A 27,866-nucleotide genomic window follows, 5' to 3' on the forward strand; every position below is an offset into this window, starting at 1 on the left:
CACCTTAGAGATATGAGAATCAAGGCCCCTGGAATTGTAGCCATGGTACAGCTTTTGATGGTAGCTGTAAAGGATCATTCATCTTCTGTGAGTAGTTCCCAAGGCTCAGCCACAGAACTAAAGTGTCTCAGATGTGACCTGTCTGAGGTTGTAGTTCTTACGTTGTTTATACGCCCATTCATCCAGATATGCATTTAGATATTATCTTCTGCCAAAACAGTGTCTAAAAGATCTAGAACCCAATAATTGGGTTAAAAGTCATTCCTTTGGTTGTAAAATTTGACTCAAATATAATTGAGATACAAAAAAGGCAGAATAAGCCATTCAAAAGGCCGATCTTTGTGACTATTTTTCTAAAAAGGGCTGATTAAAAATCAGGTTCAGATGTCCGTGGAACAAGCAATTTTCTGTACCTAGATGAAGGAGGTGGATTTAGAGATTTCATCCACAAACAAAATAACAGTATATGACTTTGTGGAGAATATAGGTTTTTAAAAGCAGTTTTTTCTTTCCTTAAACTATATCAAAGTGCATGTTTCATACAAGCTAAAGAGGAAAAGATGGACAGAATGAATACCTTGAATTTGAGGGCTATTTACTTTTCATGCACTTGAACAAATAGAGTCTGTAACTTAAACAAAATGTGTCTAAGTGTATGTACAGCATCCCGAAGCGAAGAACACTATTATTAAAATGCAGACACTGCTTTCTACAGTTAGCAGGAATAAGAACAAAGCTAAATCCAAAAGAATATGCTTAAACCATCTACTCATTTCTTTCAGACTTTAGTTCATTTCTTGTAGGGTTGCAGGAGAAAGCAAAAGACACTAAGTTACTGGCCGTCTCCAGGATGTTAGGTACAGAACAGACTGACATCGTGGAGCATGGAAAAAGACAAAACCAGGCAGATCTGGATTTCATCCCAGCTCTTCTGCAGCTGTGCAGCTTTAAGCCTATCACTTAACCTTTTCGTGCCTTAGCAAACCAAAGTGACAATGCTTACCTCACAGCTTGCGATGCATAAACTACACATTGCATGTGTACGGCAGATTGTGACTGTGAGCTAAAAGGTGGGGCTTGGTTATTGAATTATTAGATTGGCCCATATGAAATTGCCATTTTTGTGGGTCAAAAATAGCTGAACATCAGACCTCATTGTAAGATGGTCTCCCTGGAACCTGGAGGGCACTGTTAAAATGAGGCCACAGTGTGGGCACAAACATCAGGAGTTGTAGGTTCCTTGGTGAGTTTTCAGTAGATGGTCACAGATGGGCATTTTAATCACGGTAGTCTATAACATGCTCTAATAACATATATCACAACAGAGCTCAGGTATCTTAGACTATTCCACTCCCTATCCCCTATACAGATCAACATTTTAAATTTTACTGAAGTTAGCACATTAAACTCATTGCGTTTGGATGGTTGGTTACAATTCTGTTCCATGATGCTAAGGGTCACAAGTGTACAAGAGTAATGGGCACACACATACCATCTCACTTGCCTTTCTAATTATGCCAATAACAAAGACAAGCCTATCTAGACTCTCAGTGATCTACTTGTTCTCCTAAGAGCTTGATTTCAGGGTGTTTTCCATATTGTTGATTTTCCTCTCAGTCAACTTCCTTTGAATTTGAGGTACACATTTTTGGAAATTTCCACTCAACAGGATGTAGAGGAAAGGGTTAATGCTGCTACAGGTATAGCTAAGACAGATGGCGAGGTAATAGCCCACATAGAAGGCCAGTGTGGGCTGCTCTATCTGTAAGTTCAACAGTTGTATCACGTGGTAGGGAGCAGAACTTAGAATAAATACTGCCACCAGCACCAACACCATCTTTGTCAGCTTCATCACTCTCTGCCTTGGAACACTGGGATTGTAACTGCAAAGGAAACATTAGAATAGACATGAACATAAGCAACAGTAGAAATGATGGGGCAATGATTTCCTAGAACTTTGGGACAGTTCATAATGGCTTTGTAGTGACATATGAAGGTCATTTTTGTTTCTACTAATTCAGAGCATTGTGAAGGTTCTTTTTCATTCCTGCTAAAAATTTCCCAAAGCTGGAACATTTTGAGAAATAAAAAAAAGAACAGAGTATAGAATTACTACCCCATGTATAAAATAAACAAACATGAGTCTATACTGACAAAAGCAAATGATTGAATAAAATGGAGAGGAGACAAATCTTCTTTACTGAAGAATCCCAAATAATATATGTAGTTACTCCCATGAGTTGGAATCAACTCAATGGCAACCAACAACACTCCCATCTTTAGGAGGTAGAGTTTAATTCCTGCCTCCCTGCTCCCTCCTTGAAAGTGGGCTAGACTTAGTGACTCACTTCCAAATAATAGAGAGATAATAACATTATAGTGGAGAAACCTGGCAATACCTTAACCACATGATCAAGGTTAACATCATCAGTGATGCCATGTGGCTATCACGTACTCCCTAACATGACATGATGAGAAGAGCTGATTTTTTCTATACCCAGATGGGGGGACATTCTACAGGATATGTGGACAGTACTCTTGAAGGCTGTCAAGGGTATGGAAAACAAGGAAAGACTGAGAAACTGTCACAGACAAGAGGAGATTGGGAAGAACTGACAACTGAATGCAACATGGGGCCATGAATTGGGTCCTGGAACGGAAAGAGAATTTTAATAGAAAAACTAATAAATCCGAATGAAGTCTAGAGTTTAGTTAACAGTAATGTACCAATGTCAGTTTCTTTATTTGGACAAACATGCCACTGTTATATGTTAACAATGAGGAAACTGAGTGCGGAATTGTATTGCCATGAGTTCCCTCGTGGGGCCTTTTGCCCTTGGTTCTTTGCGAAATGGCTTAGAGGATTTCCCAAGGTTTTTTTTTGCTTCTACACTTAAGGGTTTGTTACTTTGGTTTGGTTTGGTGCCTGGTAATTGACAGTGCCTGAGTTGATTAACATTTCCTAGGTAATCAAGGATTGGTTGGGCTCCAATTCAGCTAGGGAGGTCCCACCTTGAAGTTAATGACATATTCCCTATAGGAGGGAGTGAAACATAGAGGTTTTAGGGCTTTCTGCCTGAGAGCTGAGAGGGTGTCATGTCCATCAGGACACAGAAGCCCTGTACCAGAAACCCTCCCAGACCTGAGTAAAAGAGCTGGTAACATGCTTAGAGCTGTGGATGGCAGCAATGATGCAGTAGAGACAACGAGTGGGTCCAAAGAGTGGAGCAGAGCTGAGATGAAGAGCTGCATCAGCAGGGGGCATGTCGGCCCTAAGAGTTGTATTGGCAGGGTGCATATCTGCTCCAGAGAAACTTCATGGAGCGTTTGAGAGTGAACATCTGTTCTCAGGAGGGTAAGTGTGTTCCTTTGAGATGCTGAGGGCAGTTCCACTCTGTTCTGTAGGGTTGCTATGAGTCAGAAGCAAACCATCGGCAATGGATTATTGCAGGTATGATGATTCCAGGAGTTTTGTGTGCATTGCAATGAATGATTGAACACAGTAGAGAGAGTGCTATGGGATGGCTGGTATCAAAAATAATGGGGAAGTTGAAAAGTGGAAGTATATTTGACCTCTACCTCATAGGAACCAGCTTTTGGTCAAACTTATCCCTCATGAAGTTAGTTATAAAGTTATCCCTGGAGTTATCACCTTAGGAGTATATGGGGACTCTCTGTACTGTCTTTGTAACTTTTCCGTACATTTAAAATTATTCCAAAAAAAATTATTAAAAAGTTTCCAAATTTTGTCATGTTATGTCATAGTCAGACATTTAACAGAAATCTCCCTGGGGACATGGTTGATGCAGATGAACAATTCTTGGGCAAACCAAAAAAAAAAAAAAAAAAAAATTCGTGGGAGTAATATGAAAAAAGGCAGCGTGGCTAAAAATCACTTGAAAACAATGATTTATCTGCAGTTTATCAGAGTAGACACCATTCCTCTAACTTCTTGTATTTTGAGGCATATCTGAATTGTGCAAGCTTTGTTTCATAAAATGCTTTCAGCATTTCTGGGAAAAATCTTAGGAACAAAATGACCTGATTTGGACAACTGTTTTAAAAGGACCAAAACATCCTCTTCAACTTTTGATATCCTAGTGTTCTGTATGATTCCATTTCAATCTGCTTACCAATTCAAGTCCTTGGAAGTATTTAGAAGCTAATTTTTTTTTTCCTATGACTTCTTCCCTTTCCCAGTCTAAATGGACTACCCTTTAATAGCGTAAGATTATCAAAGAATTTCAAGAAGCTAGGTGGGAAAAAGACTGTGAGCCCACAGACCACGTCAACTTTTGGTATCAGGATTTTGACTACTGGTGGTTATATTGTTCACATCTTTTTTTTTTTAAAATCTTCAGATTTAAAAGCTTAAGATTTGAATATAGTGTGCAGAGAAAACCCAGAAACCTGCCTTTCCAAAAGAAATACAAAAATCTATTTGAAAGACAAGTTTTAGTGGTGGCTCTGACCCAACATGTTAGATAATTACTGACTGACTTATTTAAACAACTTGGTAAGTAAAATTTCAAAGTGAAATAATTTAGATTTATTCAAGCAGTTTTAGAGACAAGTATCTTTAAAGGTCTTTCCCAAGTTTATTTTCTCTAGGTAAGTCTTTGGTTTCATTTACCTCTAAATATTTAAAATTAATCAGATCCTTCTCCTGTAAATTAAAAAAAAAAATAAAACATAAAACTTAAAGGTTGCACATAACATCTAAGATAGTTACATATGTACACAACTCTGCAAAAAATGTAACAAAAACATTTAAATGACATTTGTTGATGACAAATATTAAATTCTTTAAATAGAGTCTTGAGTTTTGTTCACATTTTAATGAAACCATTACATTAGTGATTTCAACATTTATCACTGAGAGATCATCAGAAAGCTGCTTCAAAACATGTCTTATTTTCAGAAAATGACACACACATATATATATAGAAATACTCATATGTTCAAGTGTAGCATGTTTCAAGTGATTATCACTTAAGTTGCCATTGTAGATGTCTTAGTTTATCTTTATTTTTCTTCTGCCAACTAAAGTAGGGAGCAACATTAGTAAAATGGTGGAGTAGAGACCTCTAGGGGAGCGCCTCCCCAGAAACATCAAAAAGTTGGCAAAGCTCTCAGAAACAATCTTATAAGAACTCTGGAAGATAGTCAAAAGTTTCCATAAACTAAGTAAACATATGACAGAAAAAAGGTCACTGAAACAGGACAGAAGATCTTTGTGGTGTTTTAACTTACCTAAGCCCCGCCCTTCTCCCCAGCATTGCAGTAGTTTTGAAAATGGTGGCCAATGTTCCTGGTGTTGGAGGGAGCAAAGTGGGCCTTGTTTCCAAGACATTGTGTTTGTCTGTTTTGACCTGACTGAGGTTTACCCAGATGACTGTCACAAGGAAATTCTCTTTGTTTCATCTACTTGGAACTCTACCAGGATGGAGTAGTATATGGCTATGTGGTCCTTGAAAACAATGAAAGTTAAATGAAGAAGCTATTGCCATCTGGGGCCAAAAATAACACCTTGGCAAACAGTTTACCAACTGGGGCAAAAAGTAACAGAGCAAATAATAGGTATACTGAAATCTCATGAGGAAAAGCCAAGGAGTGGGATTTTTTTGAGGGTAACACAGGCTTTGAAAAGTTGCTGTGTATGCTGGAACCAAGAACACCACATACATGCTCAGGACAGCATGCATGCTCAGAAAAGACTTTAGAAGACCCTAAGTTAGTACCTCTGGCTGTTCTTTAGGCTCAAGTCAAGCAGGAAGTGAAAGGTAAAGCAGAGTTGTAAATGGCCTGGCTAAGCATTGAAGGAGTGCCCTCAGCTCAGAGCCTAGAGAATATTTCTTCTTTTCTGAAAAGCCCTAGAGAATATTTCTTCTTTCCTTTCTTTAATATCATAATATTCAAAATGTCTAGTTTTCAAGAAAAATTTATGATGCATGCAAAAAAAGAAAGACCCAAGAACGTAAGAATGATTCATTAACAGAAAGAAAAAAAAAAAAAAAAAGAACATAAACTTTCCCTAAGGAAGAACAGACATTGGAATTACTACACAAAGGCAAAGACTTTATGTAAACTATCATATATACTCAAAGAGCTAAAGGAACCATGGACAAAGAACTAAAGAAAACCAGAAGAATGATGTCTTAACAAGTAAACAGTAACCATAAAGAGATAGAAATTATAAAAAGGAACCAAATAGAAATTTTACAGCTGAAAAAGTACAATGGAAGTGAAAAATTCACTAGAGGAGTTCAATAGCAGATATGAGCAGACAGAAGAAAGAACGAACAAACCTGTAGATCAAATGAAATAACTCAGTCTGAGGAACAGAAAGCAAAAACAATAAAGAAAAATGAACAGTCTAGGAAACTTGGGGAATATCAACAAGCACACCAACATACACATAATGGAAGTCCCAGAAACAGAGGATAGAGAGAAATGGGCAGAGGGAATATTTGAAGAAATAATGGTCAAAAAATTCTCAATGAATCTACGCATCCAAGAAGCTCAAGAAACTCCAACTAGGATAAACTCAAAGAGATCAACACAGAAACACATTATAAACACAAATATAAAGTAAAATAAGGCAAGCTCTTACCATCCGGCATTCTTATTTTGTTGATACATCTCCCAAGTATAGCATAAAATTAAACTATAGCACACCAAAATCAAAGGTAAAGGGAAAAAGAAAGTTGTTATTGTCAAATAAAATGTATACCTGTAAAATGAAAAAGAGAGAGAAAGAAGACATTGCTGTTAAATTCACTATGCTAGGAATTAGCTCTTATAATTTATGAGGCATAACTCTGATTTTTCAGGGCCCAGGGTAAAATTCCTTGGTGGGAAACTTAAGGATCTCTGGATGCTTTCACATGGGGAAGAAGTCAAACTCTTCATTGTTCACTGAAGAGCTTGTCTCTTCTTCAGCCAAGCCCAACTCTACTGAGTGCAGAACAGGTAAGTCTACTTATTGTTATCTTTATTATTATCATTATTAACAACAATAGACAACAGCGTAACATTTATTATGTAGCAGGCACTGTTCCCACCACCCATCTGTCAGGTTGTCTTACTGTGGTGGCTTGTATATTGCTGTGAAGCTGGAAACTATGCCACCAGTATTTCAAATACCCGCAGGGTCACCCATGGTGGACAGGTTTCAGTGGAGCTTTCAGACCGAGACAGACTAAGAAGAAAGATCAGGCAATCTATTTCTGAAAATTAGTGTATCACAAGAGAACGTTGACTAACTTGTTTTGGATATGTCATCAGGAGGGATCAATCCCTAGAGGAGTACATTGTGTTTGGTGAAGTAGAGGACCGATGAAGGCATGGGAGACCCTTGCTGATGCGCATGGGCACAGTAGCTGCAACATGCTGGTAATTGTGAGGATGACTCAGGACTGAGCAATGATTTGTTCTGTTGCACATATATATGATTGGAATACATAAGGCCATGTGTACATGAGTTGGAGTCAACTCGATGGAAGCTGACATCAACAACAATAACAGGCACGGTTCTAAGTGCTTTATGTATGTTAACCCACTGAATTTATGTGAATGAGCCTGATGTCATTAGTATCCTCATGTTAGAGAAGAAACTGAGGCACAAAGGTGTTAAGTGGCTTTCCCAAAGTTACCCAGCTAGTAAGTGGCAGAGGTGGGGTTTGAACATAGACAGGCAGCTGGGCTTCAGAGCCCATTTTGTACCATGGCACCATATGGCCTCTCAATGGGTTCGAGGGAGGGTGTGTTATAAAATCTGTTTTTGGTGCTCCTCCGGAGGTAATTTCAGATGCGTTAACTCCAGTCCCGCACAGATACCATCTGTCCTCTTTGCTGGCAAAACTCTGGCCTGTGGAAAAGAAGGTGGGCCCAGATTGGGTGGATGTGACAGGGAGAATACCTGGGACCAGAGTGCAGCATGGTAGTTCCAGTCTCAGATCATCTTAAGGGCTTAATTCTAGGAGGAATAACAGAGGCTGCCACCTCAGAGTATCCTTTATGATAACCAACCAAAAATAGCAGAAGCAGCTGTAGATTCAGAACTTTTTTTTTTTTTTAATTTTCTTTTTTAAAGATCATATAGTGTATAGTGAACCTCAGGTTGTCCAGTTAGGCAGGCTGGGGCTCATATAAGCCATGAGCAATTAAATATCACTTCACCACTTGGTTCCTGTCAGTTGGCTGTTGGTTTTTGTCTGGGAGTGCAGCCAATGCTGGTGGGAGAAACAGCGAATGACCAATCCCATCATTACTGCACTCACATGAAGCTTTCTTTCCTGGATCTGTGGCTTTACTGGGCCTGTACCTCCTCTACGTCATGAAGAAATGACCCACCCATTTGACAAATGATGGAGCGGGGAAAGAAATCTTCCAGGCTGACTTGAGATAAGGTAAGCACCTAGCACAGCACCTGGCCCTTAAAAACCCAAAAGCCCATTGCCGTCGAGTTGATCCTGACGCATAGCGACCCTGCAGAACACAGAAGAACTGCCTCATAGGGTTTCTAAGGCTGTAATATTTATGGAAGTTGATTGTTACACCTTTCTTAGTAAACCAAAAAAAACCAAACCTGTTGCTGTCAAGCTGACTCTGACTCATGGTAAGCCCATGTATTACAGAGTAGAAGTGCTCCATGGGGTTTTCCTGGCTATAATCTTTATGAAAGCAGAGAGCCAGGCTTTTCTCATGTGGCCCTACTGGGTGGGTTCAAACTGCCAACCTTTAGGTTAGTAGTTGAGCACAAACCGTTTGCACCATCCATGGACCTAGCCCTCAGTAAGTGCTCAAAATTTCTTAGTCATGGGCTTCCAATACTACATTCAAAAATTTCAAGTAGGAAAATTTTGACTTAATTTTCCTTTTCAACTTGAAACGTAAGAACTGAAATGGCTGTGTGGGGCGCATATTGATAAGGTTTGCATCTTTGTAACTTTTAGGTCCTCTTGGAAAATTCCGACTTTGCTTGATTGCTGAATTCCTGGCTTGTCTAGCTATTACGTATCTTTAAACCCATATCTAAATATATCCACAACCACTGTGGTTACATGATTAAATTCAAAATCTTTTTATAAAGGTTCCAGAAGAGTAAGCACCCCTCTCCTTAAAATCAAACTATCAACTTGATTGTGGAAAGCAGAAAACCAAGTATGGAGACTGACAAGAAGAGGATCCCCAAGGACACTCTAGGAGGCTGCTCACGTGTTGACAAGGAGATTGAAGTACTTCACAACTTAATTCAACTCTATTTTTCTTAAGTCTTAACAACCTACCAGAGTATGTCATCAGGGGATGTTAAATCAAAAGCACAACTCTCGACACCATCTTTAAATTTGATGACCTCTGAGTAGACCCAGACAGGTAATGCCAGAATAAAGGAAGTTGCCCAGAGGCCCAAATTGATGCAGGTGGTCTTGTACCTTGTTCTCCAACTCTTAAGTCGAAATGGTTGGATGAGAGCCAAGTACCTGTAAAGCCAGTTAAGAAGGGCTTGGGAACAATCAATAAAAGCGCTGAGCTCCAAGGATGAAAGGTTCATGACAAGAGTAAATTATTAGTATTATTATCCTCCCTGAAGCACACCTCTATCAGGGCAAAAGAAAGTTATATTTTCTAAGAGCTGGCTGGTATCTGTAGAGAAAACAATTCTTTACCCTGAAAGTCTGAATAAACCACTCATCAAAATAGCTGTCACTTCCACGAACACACCGGTAGTTTTGGTAAAATTCTTCGGTGTAAACTCTTTCTTTACGAAGGTGCTTCCGTTGTAAAGGAGGCTCTGGAAAACTTTATCTCTGAACAGGGATTTCCTCCAGAAGGAAATGACCCTCTTCCCAGTACGATTTATAGTCATAGAGGCAGGAAGGAGGAAAGTACAGGGCCGATAGAGAATCCCCAGCAAGATGAGGTTAGGCACATCCCATAGACATTTTGATACGGCTGTACAATAGGGTCCCCAGGCTCTTGGAGATTCAGTTCATAGAAATCACAGTGAAGATGAATGAGTGTGACTAGTTTAGACAATGCAAATTCCCCAGTGAATTTAGATGAGAGGCTGGAGGGAAGAAATGGGTTAGTATCATGGGGAAGAGGCTTTTGTTTTTCTAAATTTATTTTTTATTTTAGATGCAGAAAAAAGGTTAATCAATTAAACTTGCAGCCCTGACAATTCAAATATCTTTGGTACTCCAGCAAATCCAAGAACTTTTCAGAGCCAATTGACAACTAAAAGATGAAGAGTTCAGATTCAGAGGGAAGGGTATTTGAGGAAGCAGTTTTGCTGGGGGGTGGGGGTGGAAGGCGGTATTAGTAGAACTTAAATAAATGTAAAAGATGGTTTTGTTGGTCCCCCACAAATGGGGACCCCATGCTAAACAGAACTAAATGCTGCCTGGTCCTGCATCATCTAACGATCTGTTGTAGATTGGACTGTTGTGATTCATAAAGTTTTCACTGGCTGATTTTTGGGAATAGGACACCAAGCCTTTCTTCCCCTACTGTCTTAGTCTGGAAACTCCACTGAAGCCTGTCTAGCATCAAAGCAATACTCAAGCCTCCACTGACGAGCGGGTGGTGGCTTTGCATGAGGTGCATTGTCTGGGAGTCAAACCTGGGTTCCCCCCACCCCATAGGTGAGAATTCTACCACTGAACCACTACCGCCCTCAAAAGGTAGTTTTCAATGGTCACTTAATTTCCCCTAAGTTTTTGTAGAGCTACTTAATAAAGACTTGTAAAAATGTAAGAATCCCTGTTCTCTTGCTCATTCAATTTTGTAAAAGAGGCAAAACATTTTACACTCAGTTTTTTTCCACATGAGGGAGAACCTTTAGGCCCAGGATGCCTCAGCAGCCCCTCCTGAAGCACGCTGCACCTGTGCCCCTCCTGAAGCATACATCACCTGTGGTTAAGGAAAGAAGAGACCTGAAGACGTGAGCTGTGGGTGGGGGCGGGGTGGGCACCTTGCCTCCCTCTTTCCCTGCTGTAGTGATTGCACAGCAAGCCCAGTCAACATTCTTTCTGGGTTGAAAAGCTAATGGAGTCATGGCGTCAACAGATTGGGGAGCTCATCTCTGACCATTATCCTTCCTCAGCTGAACACCCTTTGGTAGCTTTCCAGATAAAATTCAGAATTCTTACCATGGCCACAGGCCTTTCTCCACCTGGCCCTGCCTGTTGTCCTGGCTGGAACTTATGTCAGTCTCCCTCTGGCCCTCCTTCAATCCAGAGCTCTTTTCCTTTCAGGGTTCAGTACATACTGTTTCACCTGCCTGGAAGGAGCTGTTTCTGCTTTCTCCTGCTCTTCCTTCAGGCCCCAAATTAAACTATCCTTTCCTTGGAGAAGCCTCCCTTGACCGGCCATCTTCTACGAGGGTCCGTGACTATAAATACTGTTGGAAGCCTTGCTTTTCCTCACTAGTTATTATCACTGTGTGGAATTATACATTTACCTTGTGATTCCTCACCTAATGTCTACATCCCTGGAATGGAAGCTCCACAAGGGCAAGAACCTTGACTATTAGTTTAATGGTGCTCTGTCTCCTGCACCTGGTGCAGTTCCTGGCATATGATCAATGCTCAATAAATAGTTGTTGAATGATGAATGAATAGGGAATTTTGGCTCCTACTAATTGACTTTTAATGTTCCGGAGAATTTATTTACAAAAGTAACCACTGATAAAATTCTAGGTAGATTTTATCTGGTGGCAAATATTTTTAATACTTTGAATGTTTATAAAATTTCTGAAGTATGTTTGATAAAGAAAAATGAAAGTGTTATCAGAAACTCTTGAAACTTATGATCCATTAAATTGGCAATGAAAATGTTTTGTCTAAATAATAAGGCATACTGATGGCACTGACATTTGCTTATGGCCTTAAACAGAAAATTCCATTTCTATAATCCGTTTACTGCAGATTTTGTTGCACCTTTGTGAATTTGATATAACTATGATAAATGCTAGGGAGGGAAAGGTTCAGTTCTATAGATTCTTCATTTGTCTCTGGCCACAGTCCTATAGAGTGAGGGCAGAGAGAAAGAAAGGGCCTGAGTATCTTAATTCTAAAATAAATTTGAGCATTCTATGTCCATCCCAGATTAAAAAAAAAATGCTTCTCAGGGATGTATATATTGTTGTTAGGCGCCCTCGAGTTGGTTCCCACTCATAGAGAACCTGTGTTCAATAGAATGAAACACTGCCCAGTCCTGTGCCATCTTCACAATCCTTATGCTTGAGACATTGTTGCAGCCACTGTGTCAATCCATTTCATCCAGGGTCTCCCTTTTTTTTTTTTTTTGCTGACCCTCTACTTTACCAAGCATGCTGTCCTTATCCAGGTACTATCCCTCCCGATAACATATCCAAAGTATGTGAGACATAACATTGCCAGCCTGGCTTGTAAGGAGCATTCTGGTTGTACTTCTTCCAAGACAGACTTGTTCGTTCTTTTGGCAGACCATCGCATATTCAAGAGCCTTCAACAGCATGCAGTAACCCCTTGTTCTGCCAGAACAACCGCCTCTTGATCTATGTACAGGTTCCTCAAGAGCACAATTAACTGTTCTGGAATTCCTATTCTTCACAATGTTATCCATCATTTGTCATAATCCACACAGTCAAATGCCTTTCATAGTCAATAAAACACAGATAAACATCTTTCTGGTATTCTCTGCTTTCAACTTTGATTCACCTGACTTCAACAATGAAATCCCTTGTTCCATGTCCTCTTCTGAATCCAGACTGATTTTCTGGCAGTTCCCGGTCAATGTACTGCTGCAGCTGCATTTGAATGACCTTCAGCAAAATTTTACTTGTGTGTGATATTAATGATATTGTTCAATAATTTCCACATTCTGTTTGATCAGCTTTCTTTGGAATGGGTACAAATATGTATCGCTTCCAGTCAGTTGGCCAGGTAGCTATCTTCCAAATTTCTTGGCATAGATGAGTGAGCACTTCCAGTGCTGTATCTGTTAGCTGAAATGTCTCAGTTGATATTCCATCAATTCCTGGAGACGTGTTTTTCTGCCAAGGCCTTCTTCAGTGCAGCTTGGACCTCTTCCTTCAGTACTATCAGTTCTTGATCATATGTTACCTCCTGAAATGGTTAAACATCGACCAATTCTTTTTGGTACAGTGACTCTGTATTCCTTCCATCTTCTTTTGATGCTTCCTGCATCGTTTAACATTTTCCCCACAGAATCTCTCAATATAGCAACTTGAAGCTTGATTTTTTCCTCAGTTCTTTCAGCTTGAGAAATGCCGAGTGTATTCTATCTACCCTTTTGGTTTTCTATCTCCAGGTCTTTGCACATGTCATTATAATACTTTACTTTGCCTTCTTGAGCCACCCTTTGAAATCTTCTGTTCAGTTCTTTTACTTCATCATTTCTTCCATTCTCTTTAGCTACTCAACATTCAAGAGCAAGTTTCACAGTCTCTTCTGACATCCATTTTGGTCATTTCTTTCTTTCCTGTCTGTTTAATGGCCTCTTGTTTTCTTCATGGATGATGTCCTTGATGTCACTCCACAACTCTCCTGGTCTTTGATCATTAGTGTTCAATGCATCAATCTGTTCTTGTGATGGTCTCTAAATTCAGGCAGGGTATACTCAAGGTTATACTTTGGCTTTGTAGACTTGTTCTAATTTTCTTCAACTTCAGCTTGCATATGAGCAATTAGTGGTCTGCACTGTAGTCAGCTCCTGGCCTTGTTCTGACTGATGATATTGAGCTTTTTCATCATCTCTTTCCACAGATGTAGTCAGTTTGATTCCTGTGTATTCTATCTGGTGAAGTCCATGTGTATAGTCACTGTTTATGTTGGTGAAAAAAGGTATTTGCTATGAAGAAGTCAGTCTTGCACAATACTATCATGCTATCTCCAGCATCATTTCTGTCACTAAGGCTGTATTTTCCAACTACCAATCCTTCTTTGTTTCCAAATTTTGCATTCCAAACATCAGTAATTATCAATGCATCCTGATTTCATGTTTGATTGATCAATTTCAGCCTGCAGAAGTTGGTAAAAATCTTCAATTTCTTCATCTTTGAACTTAATGGTTGGTGCATGAATTTCAATAATATTTGTAGTAACTGGTCTTCCTTGCAGAAGTATGGATATTATAATATCACTGACGGTGTTGTACTTCAGGATAGATCTTGAAATGTTCTTTTTGACAATGAACACAACACCATTCCTCTTCAATTTGTCAGCATAATAGATCATATGACTGTCTGATTCAAAATTGCCAATACCAGTCCATTTCAGCTCACTAGTGCCTAGGATATCTATGTTTATGTGTTCTATTTTCTTTTTGAGGACTTCCAATTTTTCCAGTTTCATACTTCGTACATTCCACATTCCAAATATTAATGGATGTTTGCAGCTGTTTCTTCTCATTTTGGGTTGTGCCACATCAGCACATGAAGGTTCCAAAAGTAGGACTCCATCCACGTCATTAAGTTCAACTCTACTTTGAGGAGGCAGCTCTTCCCCAGTCATATTCTGAGTGCATTTCAACCTGATGGAGTCCTGGTGGTACAGTGGTGAAGAGCTTGGCTGCTAACCAAAAGGTCAGCAGTTTGAGTTTACCAGCCACTTCTTGGACTCTATGGGGCAGTCTCACTCTGTCCCATAAGGTTGCTATGAATCAGAGTGGACTCAACGGCAATTTTTTTTTTTTTCCAACCTGCAGGGCTCATCTTCTGTCACTATGTCAAACAATGTTCTACTGCTATTCGTAAGATTTTCATTGGCCAATTTTTTCAGAAGTAGACTGCCAGGTCCTTCTTCTTAGTCTGTTTTAGTGTAGAAGCTCAGCTGAAACCTGTCCACCAAGTGTGACCTTGCTGATATTTGAAATACTGGTGGCAAAGCTTCCAGTATTACAGCAACACAGAAGCCAGCACAACAAACTGACAGGCACATAGTGGAGATATATATATATCACACACAGAAATAAACCCTGTCGACATTAGGAACTATACACAATTGGTCTGTTCCAAGGCAGAAAATTCCTCTTCACTTTATCTACAGTAAGCAATTTTCAGGAGGAGGGCAAATGTCCATATTTAAAATAGGCCCCGACTCTCCTATATCCAACATAGAGAGGATTTGGAGAAGCTTTTTTAATCCATGCAATTGGGAGTACTCTCAGTAGGGCCGTGTTTTAAGTTACTCCTCTAAAGTGGGCCTGGCCTGTGCAGGGTCCTCTCCCCAGTGTTAGAACACTGGCAAGCTCACTGTGCTTTCCTCAAGACATGGACAGCATTGGCTGGTATCAGCTGAGCTAACCAGTCCTACACAGTACATTAATTTAAAAATATTGTATGAATTATAAGTTGAGAAGCACACTTTATATTTTGAGAATTTTTTTTTTTTTGCAGAAAAGCAGCAGGATATAAAAATGCATAAAACATTACCGTCATTATTCATTTCTGTCAGAGTGGAGAATTTATATTAACTTTGCCATTCCTTCATTTATTGATCCGAAGATATGGTCATCACTTCCCTACCCCAAAGGCCCACTCAAAAGGGGGAAAGAGGCAGTGCTCAGGAAGAAGTTCTCAATGGACCCCGGGGAATTTAACACTTTCTTCACGACTGACATTTACTTATTCAAGTCTTTCATCAAATATTTTTAAGCAACTACTATATGCCACCTACTTATATGGATTGACACAGTGGCTGCAACAATGGGGTTAAGCATAATAACCATTGTGAGGATGGTGAAGGACCAGGCAGTGTTTCACTCTGTTCTACACAGGGTCACTATGAATTGGAACTGACTCGATGGCACCTAATAACAACACAACATATGCCAAGCATTGTTACATAGTGTTTGGGACATATCAGTGAACAAAGACTCTACCTTTGTGGATCTTACGTTTCAGAGGTACAGAAAGCTAAATAAACAGTGAGAAAAAAGAAAATTTAAATTATATATTTAAAGCAAGAGAAAAAGATAAAGTAGATCAGGGCAAGGGGCATCAGAAATGTTGAGTTGGGTGAATGGAGTAGGAAGTAGAAAGTGGGTTGAGATTTTAAGTGAGTTGTTCTTCCAGACACCATATTACTGTTGTGTGTATTATGGTTGTCTTTGGAGCCTGTTTTTACATGGGGATATGTGCTAAGACCTGATGTGGAGTCTTGGCATCTGGATGATGAAGGACACATCCTAGTTCTCATGCTTCCCAGAGGACGTTACGAGCTACCTGCCATCTCTAGAGTCAAATGGCCTGAATGTGAGCCAGGCTCTGCCACTCACTGGCTCCACCATAAGTGGAGCCATCATCATCATCACTATGAATGTCATTAGCTTACACGGTTGGTGAGTATGGCTATAGCACACTCCAGGACACAGTAGAATAAATTTCTAATGATGTAAAATGGCAACATTTTCATCAATCAATTATATTAATGAGTGTAAAAGATGGCTTTCCTAGCTGCACAAGAACCCATATCTACTCCACTGATTACTTTGAGAGAGCTGCTAGATGGTAACCTGAGTGCGTGAGACAGTGACTAGAATTAGACCTGGATAGCGAGTGAGGCTACGAGTGCTGGTGGTGCAGTCGTTCAGTGGTTGGCTGCTAACTGAAAGATTAGTAGTTCAAAACCACCAGCCGCTCCATGGGAGAAACATGTGGCAGTCTGCTTCCATAATTTACAGCCTTGGAAACCCTATGGGGCAATTCGACTCTGTCCTATAGGGTTGCTGAGTCAGAATTAACTCGACAACAATGGGTTTGATTTTGGGTTTAGGCAGTGAGGAGCTCTAGTTTGGTTCTTGGCCCTGACACTTGCTCTCCATGTACCTCCAACAAATCCCCTCATCTCTCTGGGCCTCTGCTTCCTTATTGCAAGAATGATGGGGGAGTTTGTTCTGGTTTCTAACATTTTGTTATTTTTTTTCTTGCAGTGAGCTATAAATAAAACTAAGGTCAAAAAGAAAGATGAGAAAAAAAGATTTTAGTGTTTTAGGTTTTCCATTAAAAAAATAATAGACCTCTGAGAAAGATGAAAAAAAGAATTCTTAAGGAATCATTCCTATGATGACATAAACAAAGGAAGAGAAGCTTTGCTGTTATAAACTAGCAATGATATTGCTTAAATTGGAGGAGTACAGATGGCTCTGAATCATATTTAGATCTTTCCAAGCCTCTTCACTTACCTGTCCACGCTCATTACAGTCATAATGGCACTACAGGCAAACTGGTTGCATGTATCTAGGGATGTGATGATAGTGCAGAGGGGCCCCCCAAATACCCACTCTCCTCTTCGGGCCCACTGGTGAATAAGAAAAGGCATTCCAATGATGTGGACAAAATCAGCCACAGCCAGGTTGCAGATATAAATGTCAGGGATTGTTTTTTTTCTTGAGCTGAAAGAAATGGAGAGAAGCTGAAGACTGACATCAAAAGCATGCACCTGCTTTGATTTATGCCACCTGTTAGAAAATTTCAATTGCCATAATGAACTTTTAAAAGTTAAAGTAAAGCCTACACAAAGGCATCAAGTTGATTCCACTCATGGTGACCTCACTCTTGTGTGTCAGAGTACAACTGCACTCTGTAGAGTTTTCATATCTGTGACCTTTTGGAAGCAGATCACCAGGTCTTTCTTCCAAGGCACCTCTGGGTTGACTCAAATGGCCAACTTTTTCATTAGCACCCAAGCACTTAACCGTTCACACCACCACCACCCAGAGATTCCAACTAACTGTAGTGTTTTTTAAAAATACAATCATGGGTTGCTTAATGTCCACAATATGTTCTGTGAAATAAGACGTTATGTGATTTGGAGTTGTGTGAGCACCATATTATGTACAGGCAGTCCCCGGGTTGTGAACTGCCATAAAGCCTATTACACTAAAATTTTGAGTTAAATATAATGGTAGCGCAATCGCTTTGTATACAAGACAGGAGGCACATGTGCCGGTGCATGCAGAAAGCTGCCGCATTCCCTACGTCTAGTCACATCAGCTATGTCCTATTCTCCAATTGGAATTTCTTTTTATTATAACCTTATGGAAACCCTGGTGGCATAGTGGTTAAATGCTACAGCTGCTAACCAAAGGGTTGGTGGTTCATTTCCGCCAGGTGCTCCTTGGAAACTCTATGGGGCAGTTCTACTCTGTCCTATAGAGTCGCTTTGAGTCGGAAGGGACTCCACGACACTGAGTTTGGTTTTGGTATTATAACCTTATGGGACCAGATATACACGTGGTAGGACATGGCCTGAAAGGATGTTATGTGTTGCATGACTGTACATTCACGAATTCTTTCATAATCCTCCTCTAAAAAGGTGGAGCCTAATTCACCTCCCTTGAGTGCAGAAATTGACTTAGTAATTCGCTTCTAACATAGAATATGGTGAAAGTGACAGTGTGTGACATCTGAAATTAGGACCTAAAAGACATTGTGTGACTTTCTTCTTGCTCTCTCTCAGGTCATTAGCTTTGGGGGAAGATAGCTTCCACACTGTGAGGGTACTCAACCAACATTAAGAAGAGGTCCATGTGAAAAGGACTGAGTCATCTGCTAACAACCAGTCCCAACTTGCCAGTTGTGTGTGTGAGCTACCTTGGAAGCAGACCCTCCAGCCTAGTCAAGACTTTTGATGACTATAGCCCTGGAGGACAGCTTGATTGCAATTTATTAGAGACTTGCAGCCTGAATCACTCAACTAAGCTGCTTGACCAGAAGCTCTGTGAGATAATACATGCTGATTGTTTTAAGCCATTAAATTTTGGAGTAATTTGCTACACAGCAACAAATTACACTCACTGTAAGCTCACTCAGGCAAAAGGCTTGGTCTTTACTCATCCCTAGTACCTGAAAAAAGAGCCCTGGTAGGACAATGGTTAAGTATTCAGCTGCTAACTGAAAGGCTGGTGGTTCCAACCCACCCAGGGCTCTGCAGGAGAAAAGGCCTGGCAGATCACCTTCTCTAAAGATTACAGCCTAGGAAACCCTGTGGGGGCAGTTCTACTCTGTCCTTAGGGTCACAATAAGTTGAAATTGACTTGAGGGCACCTAACAACAAGTACCTGAAAAGGAGCCCTGGTGGCACAGAGGGTTAAGTGCTTGTCTGCTAACTAAAAGGCTGGTGGTTCCAGCCCACTCAGTTCCAACTCACCTAGCGGTTCTATAGGAGAAAGACAACAATTGTGAGGATGGTGCAGGACTGGGCAGTGTTTTGTTCTGTTGTACACAGGGTCACTATGAGTGGGAACTGACTGACGGTACCTAAAAGCAACAACAACATAGGGTTTCTAAGGTTGTAATATTTATGGAAGCAGACCACCACGTCTTTCTCCTGTGGAGCAGCTGGTGGGTTTGAACCTTTGAACTTTTGATTGGCAGCTGAACACTTAACCACTGCACCACCAGGTCACCTTCTGGCACTATTAGGAAGGTTAAAAATAAGATATATTTGGTACTTCATGACTAAATATAGTGTATTAGTTGACCTGGCAGGGAGATGAGGGCAGGAAATGACAGAATGGGGAACTTTTTATTTATGGGAGAATAAGACATCCCTTTGAGAGTCTATGCCCACTTGTAGGGGCCTGTCAGTGGACAGGAGAAAGAAACGTTTGGGAGGTGGAGGACTGATAAAGAAAAACGTCATCTCCTTTATTAAAGTATTTCACCTGAGCCTGCAGTGGCTGTGAAGAGTGGTTGAGTAACAGGGTTGAGTTCACTGATCTGTTTCCCGGGAATGAAAGAGGAACAAATAATGTTGCAATAGGTGCAATTTTCGTCTTACATTTTCTAAACCAACTTCCTTTTGACCTGCTATAAATCCTTAGGTACAACACACTAGTAATGATCTGGCCTCACTACTTTACAGAGCACTTTTTGCTTTTTAAAAAGCCACAGAGAACATCTTATTCTTGAAGCTCCATCTCCCTTAAGCCTCCTTTTTAAAAATACATGTTTCTAATCTACCTTTGACAAATTTATAAATTAGTTCATTACTTGCTTCCCAGCATCACTACTGATCTTAGTGACTTTTAGTTCTATTGATGCTTATTCTCTGATATGTGCTTTACCTTAAATGGGAAAATACATTAAATATTATTTAAATGTACCTACTTTCCCTTATTTTAGCATAATTTTAGTATTTTAATTGACCCATTCATTTATTAAAAAGGTAACAAAAAATCATGGCAAGGCAATATAAAAACATTAAGAAAAAATTTCCAAAAAAAGTATATTAGGTAAATTCAGTTGCTTCCAAATGGTTTTTAAAAGATTAAAATATTCATTTAATAAGCTCCATTACCATCCCTTTATTTAAAATATTTTCTCACATATTATCTATAAAACAGTAATAGTGTGAACAAAGTATATTTTTTAATCATCGTGAACAAATTTGTTAGTATGATGGCACAGGTTTTCTTTGTTTCCAGCTAAGCGACTATTTATACTGAGATTCTGTGTCCATGCATTATAGCCAGTGGCGTCACTAGGGTTGGTGTCACCCAGTTTGGAAATTTGTGGTGTAATCCCGCCCATTGACCTCCTCCCATACCAGACCATGTAGAATCCTTGGTGGTGTTTATGATCAATTTTAATCATAGAATAATATGTGCTAAATAAAGTTGTAAATTACTTAAATGTAATATTTCTTAGATTATATGAATACTAACAACAAAATTGTTCTGTAAAATCTTTTACATTGAATTACAGTATTATTAGTAACTGATCAGAAATATTTTTTGATTTTTGTCCTTCTTTTCCTTTAATTACTACTTCATTCTCAAAAAAGTTGGTATAGGTTCACAAGTACTAATTACCACAATATTGTAGCTAAAACTCCAGAAAATTTGACAAAATCAGTGACTATAAAAACATTGGCAGCAATGAAAACAACAGCACATGTCTGCAGTGGTGCAGTTGAAACCACGTGATTCAAAGCATCATTGTAAGTGGGATGTAAAGACGGCTCTGACTGGAACACGTTAGAAGGTTCAAAAAGCAAATTAGCATAGAATTTTAGCCTTGTAGGTATATTGATACGCATAAGCTGGGCTTATGGAAAATGTTTTTGTTGTTATAACTAACTACAGGAATATTTTTTATAAAAAATAATAAATTTCCCCTCGAACATCACACAAGAGTTTTATAGACAGACGTGTTGGTGTCACCCCCTCTGACAGTGTCACCCAGTACAGTCTGCTTCCCCCACACTTCTCTAGTGACAACAGTGATTATAGCTCAGCATTCACTTTTAGAAGAGTTCACATTCCACATTCTTTTTTTTTTTTTTTTTTCCAACTTTGTCTCTACAGGAGTAGGTGGAAGAAGGCCATTGTCTACCGGTAGGATTTGAGGGGCCCAAGATGTTTCTCTGGCTCCAAATCCTGAAATCTCACCATTGAAAAGTCTTTGCATATAAATGTTGCCTGTAAAAATGCAACTATTTCTCAAGGGCTAACATCTTATAAAGATTTTTCCTCAATGGTTTGTGAGACCAAGGCTCTTTGGGCATGAGACACTATATATATTTCTTTAGGAGACAAAGGCAAAAATGCTTAGGCACAAAAATACTGAGGAAAGGTAGGAGGAGAAGCCGGCAGATATAATATAGACAAACATGAAGTGAGCTAGAAACTATCCCAAGGACTGGCTGGTTTTAGCATTCCATAAAAAACACTTTCAGTTCTAGTCTGCTAATCTAGCGTCTGCTATACACGCCAAGTTCTTTCCTGAAATACCTGTGGCTGCCCAGCCCAGTATATCATCACCTCTCCTCTCTGGCTATTAACTTTCTACTCAGCACTATAACCTCCTTGAGGCTCCCTGAGACTCTTTCCGAACTTCTATTTCTCTTTCTGGAACGTATATTTGAACTATATATTTTTCCCCTCTTTATTATTATTATTTTTTAACTCCTACGTGTCTGTCAGTTTGTCGTACTGTGGGGGCTTGCATGATGCTGGAAGCTATGCCACCGGTATTCAGATACCAGCAGGGTCACCCATGGAGGACAGGTTTCAGCTGAGCTTCCAGACTAAGACAGACTAGGAAGAGGTACCTGGCACCTTACTTCTGAAAAGCATTAGCCAGTGAAAACCTTATGAATAGCAGCAGAACATTGTCTGATATAGTGCTGGAAGATGAGCCCCCCCCAGGATGGAAGGCACTCAAAAGATGACTGGGGAAGAGCTGCCTCCTCAAAGTAGAGTCAACCTTAATGACGTGGATGGAGTAAAGCTTTCGGGACCTTCATTTGCTGTTGTGGCACGACAAAATGAGAAGAAAGTGCTGCAAACATCCATTAATAATCGGAACCTGGAATGTACGAAGTATGAATCTAGGAAAATTGGAAACTGTCAAAAATGAAATGGAAGGCATAAACATTGATATCCTAGGCATTGGTGAGCTAAAATGGACTGGTATTGGCCATTTTGAATTGGACAATCATATAGTCTACTATGCTGGGAATGACAACTCGAAGAGGAATGGTGTTGCATTCATCATCAAAAGGAACTTTTCAAGATGTATGCTGAAGTACAAAGCTGTCAGTGATAGGATAATATCCATATGCCTACAAGGAAAACCAGTTAATATGACTATTATTCAAATTTACGCACCAACCACTAGGGCCAAAGATGAGGAAATAGAAGATTTTTATCAGCTGCTACAGTCTGAAATTAATCGAATATGCAATCAAGATGCATTGATAATTACTGGCAATTGGAATGTGAAAATTGGAAACAAAGAAGAATCAGTAGTTGGAAAATATGGCCTTGGTGATAGAAACAATGCCGGAGATTGAATGATAGAATTTTGCAAGACCAACAACTTCTTCATTGCAAATACTTTCTTTCACCAACATAAATGGTGACTATACACATGGACCTTGCCAGATGGAACACACAGAAATCAAATTGACTACATCTGTGGAAAGAGACGATGGAAAAGCTCAATATCATTAGTTAGAACAAGGCCAGGGGCCGACTGTGGAACAGACCATCAATTGCTCATATGCAAGTTCAAGCTGAAACTGAAGAAAATCAAAACAAGCCCATGAGAGCCAAAATATGACCTTGCGTATATCCCACCTGAATTTAGAGACTATCTGAAGAATAGATTTGACGCATTGAACACTAGTGACTGCAGACCAGGCGAGTTGTACATCGAGGACATCAACCATGAAGAAAGCAAGAGGTCATTGAAAAGACAGGAAAGAAAGAAAAGACCAAGATGGATGTCAGAGGAGACTCTGAAACTTGCTCTCGAACGTCGAGCAGCTAAAGCAAAAGGAAGAAATGATGAAGTAAAAGAACTGAACAGAAGATTTCAAAGGGCTGCTCAAAAAGACAAACTATTATAATGACATGTGCAAAGAGCTAGAGATAGAAAACCAAAAGGGAAGAACACTCTCGGCATTTCTCGAGCGGAAAGAACTGAAGAAAAAATTCAAGCCTCGAGTTGCAATAGTGAAGGATTCTATGGGTAAAATATTAAACGATGCAGGAAGCATCAAAAGAAGATGGAAGGAGCACACAGAGTCATTATACCAAAAAGAATTAGTTGATGTTCAACCATTTCAAGAGGGGGGATATGATCAGGAACCGATGGTAGTGAAGCAAGAAGTCCAAGCTGCTCTGAAGGCATTGGCAAAAAACAAGGCTCCAGGAATTGATGGAATATCAGTTGAGATGTTTCAACAAACAGACGCAGCGCTGGAGGTGCTCACTCGTCTATACCAAGAAATATGGAAGACAGCTTCCTGGCCAACTGACTGGAAGAGATCCATATTTATGCCTATTCCCAAGAAAGGTGATCCAACCGAATGTGGAAATTATAGAACAATATCATTAATATCACACACAAGCAAAATTTTGCTGAAGATCATTCAAAAACGGCTGCAGCCGTATATTGACAGAGAACTGTCAGAAATTCAGGCCGGTTTCAGAAGAGCACATGGAACCAGGGATATCATTGCTGATGTCAGATGGATCCTGGCTGAAAGCAGAGAATACCAGAAGGATGTTTACCTGCGTTTTACTGACTATGCAAAGGCATTTGACTGTGTGGATCATAACAAACTATGGATAACATTGCGAAGAATGGGAATTCCAGAACACTTAATTGTGCTCATGAGGAACCTGTACATATATCAAGAGGTAGTCATTCGAACAGAACAAGGGCATACTGCTTGGTTTAAAGTCAGGAAAGGGGTGTGTCAGGGTGGTATCCTTTCACCATGTTATTCAATCTGTATGCTGAGCAAATAATCTGAGAAGCTGGACTATATGAAGAGGAACAGGGCATCAGGACTAGAGGAAGACTCATTAACAACCTGTGTTATGCAGAGACACAAACTTGTTTGCTGAAAGCGAAGAGAACTTGAAGTACTCGCTGATGAAAATCAAAGACTACAGCCTTCAGTAAAGATTACACCTCAACACAAAGAAAACAAAAATTCTCACAGCTGGACCAATAAACAACATCATGATAAACAGAGAAAAGCTTGAAGTTGTCAAAGATTTTATTTTGCTTGGATCCACAGTCAGTGCCTAGGGCAGCAGCAGTCAAGAGATCAGATGACCCATTGCATTGGGCAAATCTGCTGCAAAAGACCTCTTCAAAGTGTTGAAGAGCAAAGATGTCACCTTGAAGACTAAGGTGTTCCTGACCCAAGCCATGGTATTTTCAATCACATCATATGCATGTGAAAGCTGGACAATGAATAAGGAAGACTGAAGAAGAATTGACGCCTTTGAATTGTGGTGTTGGCGAAGAATATTGAATATACCATGGACTGCCAAAAGAACGAACAAATCTGTCTTAGAAGGAGCACAGCCAGAATGCTCCTTAGAGGCAAGGATGGTGAAACTGGGTCTTACATACTTTGGACATGCTGTCAGGAGGGATCAGTCCCTGGAGAAGGACATCATGGTTGGCAGAGTACGAGCTCAGCGGAAAAGAGGAAGACGCTCAACGAGGTGGATTGACACAGTGGCTGCAACAATGAGCTGAAGCATAACAATTGTGAGGATGGCTCAGGACCGGGCAGTGTTTCGTTCTGTTGTGCATAGGGTCGTTATGAGTTGGAACCGACTCGATGGCACCTAACAACAACAATATTATTTTTAATGCCTTGTATTATTTTTCTAATTATTTCACATTTCATTCTGATCTTCTCCACTAGACTATGAACTTTTGGGAGGCAGGTGCTGAGATAATGTTTTTTTTTAAGACACCCTACACTAATCCTGTCTCAACGTAACAATGATAACCCATTCCCAAATGGGATTATAATCACAAAGCATAGAAGTTAGGATTTACAACACATTTTTTTTTTTACACGCGTACAACTTTTTTTTTAAATTGTACTTTAGATGAAGGTTTACAGAACAAACTAACTTCTCATTAAACAGTACACATATTGTTTTATAACATTGGTTAACAACCCCATGACATGACATAATATTCTTTTGTATTTCTATAACCCCTAGGGCATTGCTGGCCATACAATTCATATTTAATAATACATATTGAATTGAATTACTACTTCCACTTTAAAATGCTTGATATTCTTAAATGGCTGTTCAGGACATATTAAGGAATGCCCAAATTCATTAAGAATAGAATCCCAATGTACTAAATATATCTTCAATTACGGATGGTGTAAAAGAAAAACAGTACCACCAACTTTCTACACTTAACTGCAACGACAGTAACAAGAAAAGTTTCAAAGAGAGTGGCTAGGTCCTCTTTTGTACCTGGGAAAAGTGACTAGTGATGAGCTTTCTTGGGGACAGTAACCATCAGCTGCACCATCTTCCTGAGAGCTGCTCTTGCTCTTAATTGGTCCTGTGCAGATTTTTCTATCTTCATGGTTAACCCAACAACTATTTGTCTAATTTTGTTCATTTGTTGGTTGGTTTGTGTACTTTCATTAGTGTGGAGGAAATAGTCTGGATTTTGGACTCACAGGATCTGAGTCCAATTGCCATGACCACCTACTAGCTGTGTGAGAATGGACAAGTCGTTTATTCTCCAGAGCCTCTTTCCTCAAACAGGGGTAAAAATAGTACTGATGTTTTAAGTATTAAATGAGTTTACAAGTGTGTTTTATAAATGTAACATGCTCTATAATAGATTGTTGTAATTATGTATTAATATCATAATATTGCTCCTTGGAAACTCTATGGGGCAGTTCTACTCTGTCCTATAGGGTCGCTATGAGTCAGAATCGACTCGACAGTAGTGGGGTTTTTTTTTTTTTTATCATAATACTGAGATAATATTCTGGAACCATGCCTTTTATAATATGTAAGTACGGACGAAATTTTTTTCTAAGTGGTAGTTGTAAGTATGATCAGAGACCAGGATAAATTATAAGTATGATCAAAGACCATGATTAAAAAAGCTTAAATTTACTGATCAAAAGTTAAATTTTATTGGTTAAAAACCAGTAAAATGAAAATGTAAATATAATCAGGATAGCAAAAATATCAAGTACAATGGTACATGCATTAATTCTAAGTCCATTTAATCCAATCCATAGAAAACAAACATTTTGCTCTTATTCTCCAGGTTAAACATTATGCTCTAGGTTTGGGAGGAAAAAGGGAATTACCAGAGAGGTTCTGGGGAGCAGATATCTCTCAGCTTATTCTGGATTTGGTTTATATTGAGGGGATGAGTCCACCATCTATGATTCACTGCATCTTTGGGTGATTAGGTGGAGTCTCTCTCTTGTCTGAATGAGTGATAAGGCAGGTCACTTTTTTAGGACAGCTCTTATTGCAGGGAAAGGAAATAGTTGCATTGCAATTTGCAGCCCCTGCTTGGGGTCCACCCCTAGAGATTTTGATTTAATTGTTCTGGGATCTGACAGAGTATCAGAGTTTTTTTTTTAAGATCCCCGGGTGATTCTAGTATCTGCTAAGATTGAGAATTGTTGCTCTAAAAAGTCACTGGCCCAGCAATAAGCACTGGCCTAGTTCTTATCATTTTGGGATTTGCCAATCAGATTTTACCTCAAATATGATAAAAATATCTCTAGAATTTTCATTAATTATTTTAATAAAATACTTCCAAAACTTAATTTTATTAAGCAAAGTCCTACAGGGGAGAAAGAGTTCATTTAGGAAGTACAGCATTTTGTTCCCTAGTTACGGAAGAAAAGAAAAAAAGGAAGCCCTTACCTTATTATAGTGACTACAATGAGGATATTGCCAACCAGCCCTGTTGAACAGATAATCCCAATCATGGAAGGGAGAATGACTGTATCAACAATGCTGGGGGTATGATAAGCAAGGTCTTTATTCCAGGATTTGTTCAAAAGTTCAGCAGAGGTGTTCCAACAGGATGAGGGAAATGGATTCATTGTTAGTGAATTTCCAGTGGTTAAAGCTATGAAGTAATAGAAAGTGATTTATTTAATTAGTATTATAAAGTGTTTTACTTTCAAGGTAGTTCCCTTAATATAGATTTCCTTTACTTCATTCAAAAGATATTTATTGAGGTTTTCGTTGTACCAAGAATCATGCAACATAGGATTCCAGGGTGAGTAAGAATGTCCCCGGTCCATAAGGATCTCACAGACAACAAAGGAGATGGGTAAACAAAAAAATTACAAAGCATGAGAGGTACCATGATAGTGTGTACATCATATCCCAACTTATCGTAGTATATCCTTTGAGTACAGCTGATATTCACCCAGTACACACTGGTACTGGTTGTTCATAGCTGGCATCTATTCTTATTGGCCTGTGTGCTTATTCTGATTGGCTAGTACCTCTGCAATGTTGCTGTTATTGTTGTTAGCTGCTGTCAAGGCAAACTCTGACTCATGGTGACCCCACGGACAATG

General features: G+C 39.5%; 1 protein-coding gene across 1 annotated transcript; it reads right to left on the bottom strand.

Annotated features, from left to right (window-relative positions):
- Window positions 1-1,567: 1,567 nt before the first annotated feature.
- Window positions 1,568-27,380, bottom strand: MCHR2 (melanin concentrating hormone receptor 2). Its single transcript, XM_049873976.1, has 5 exons — window positions 27,199-27,380; window positions 17,194-17,403; window positions 9,291-9,485; window positions 6,614-6,733; window positions 1,568-1,883 (listed from the first exon to the last, which is right to left on the bottom strand). Exons 1-5 carry the CDS (start codon window positions 27,378-27,380, stop codon window positions 1,568-1,570), a joined length of 1,023 nt encoding a protein of 340 aa, XP_049729933.1.
- Between the last annotated feature and the right edge of the window lie 486 nt (window positions 27,381-27,866).

The sequence above is a fragment of the Elephas maximus genome, chromosome 1 (genome assembly GCF_024166365.1).
Source record: "Elephas maximus indicus isolate mEleMax1 chromosome 1, mEleMax1 primary haplotype, whole genome shotgun sequence".
Classification (NCBI taxonomy): Eukaryota; Metazoa; Chordata; class Mammalia; order Proboscidea; family Elephantidae; genus Elephas; species Elephas maximus.

Coding starts and splice junctions, on each gene's coding strand:
- MCHR2 (XM_049873976.1), bottom strand. CDS start 27,380: ATGAATCCATTTCCCTCATCCTGTTGGAACACCTCTGCTGAACTTTTG. Junction 6,734..9,290: donor TCCCCTGATGACATACTCTG/GTAGGTTGTTAA, acceptor TTCATTTTACAG/GTATACATTTTATTTGACAA. Junction 1,884..6,613: donor CAAAATAAGAATGCCGGATG/GTAAGAGCTTGC, acceptor TTTCCTTTGCAG/TTACAATCCCAGTGTTCCAA.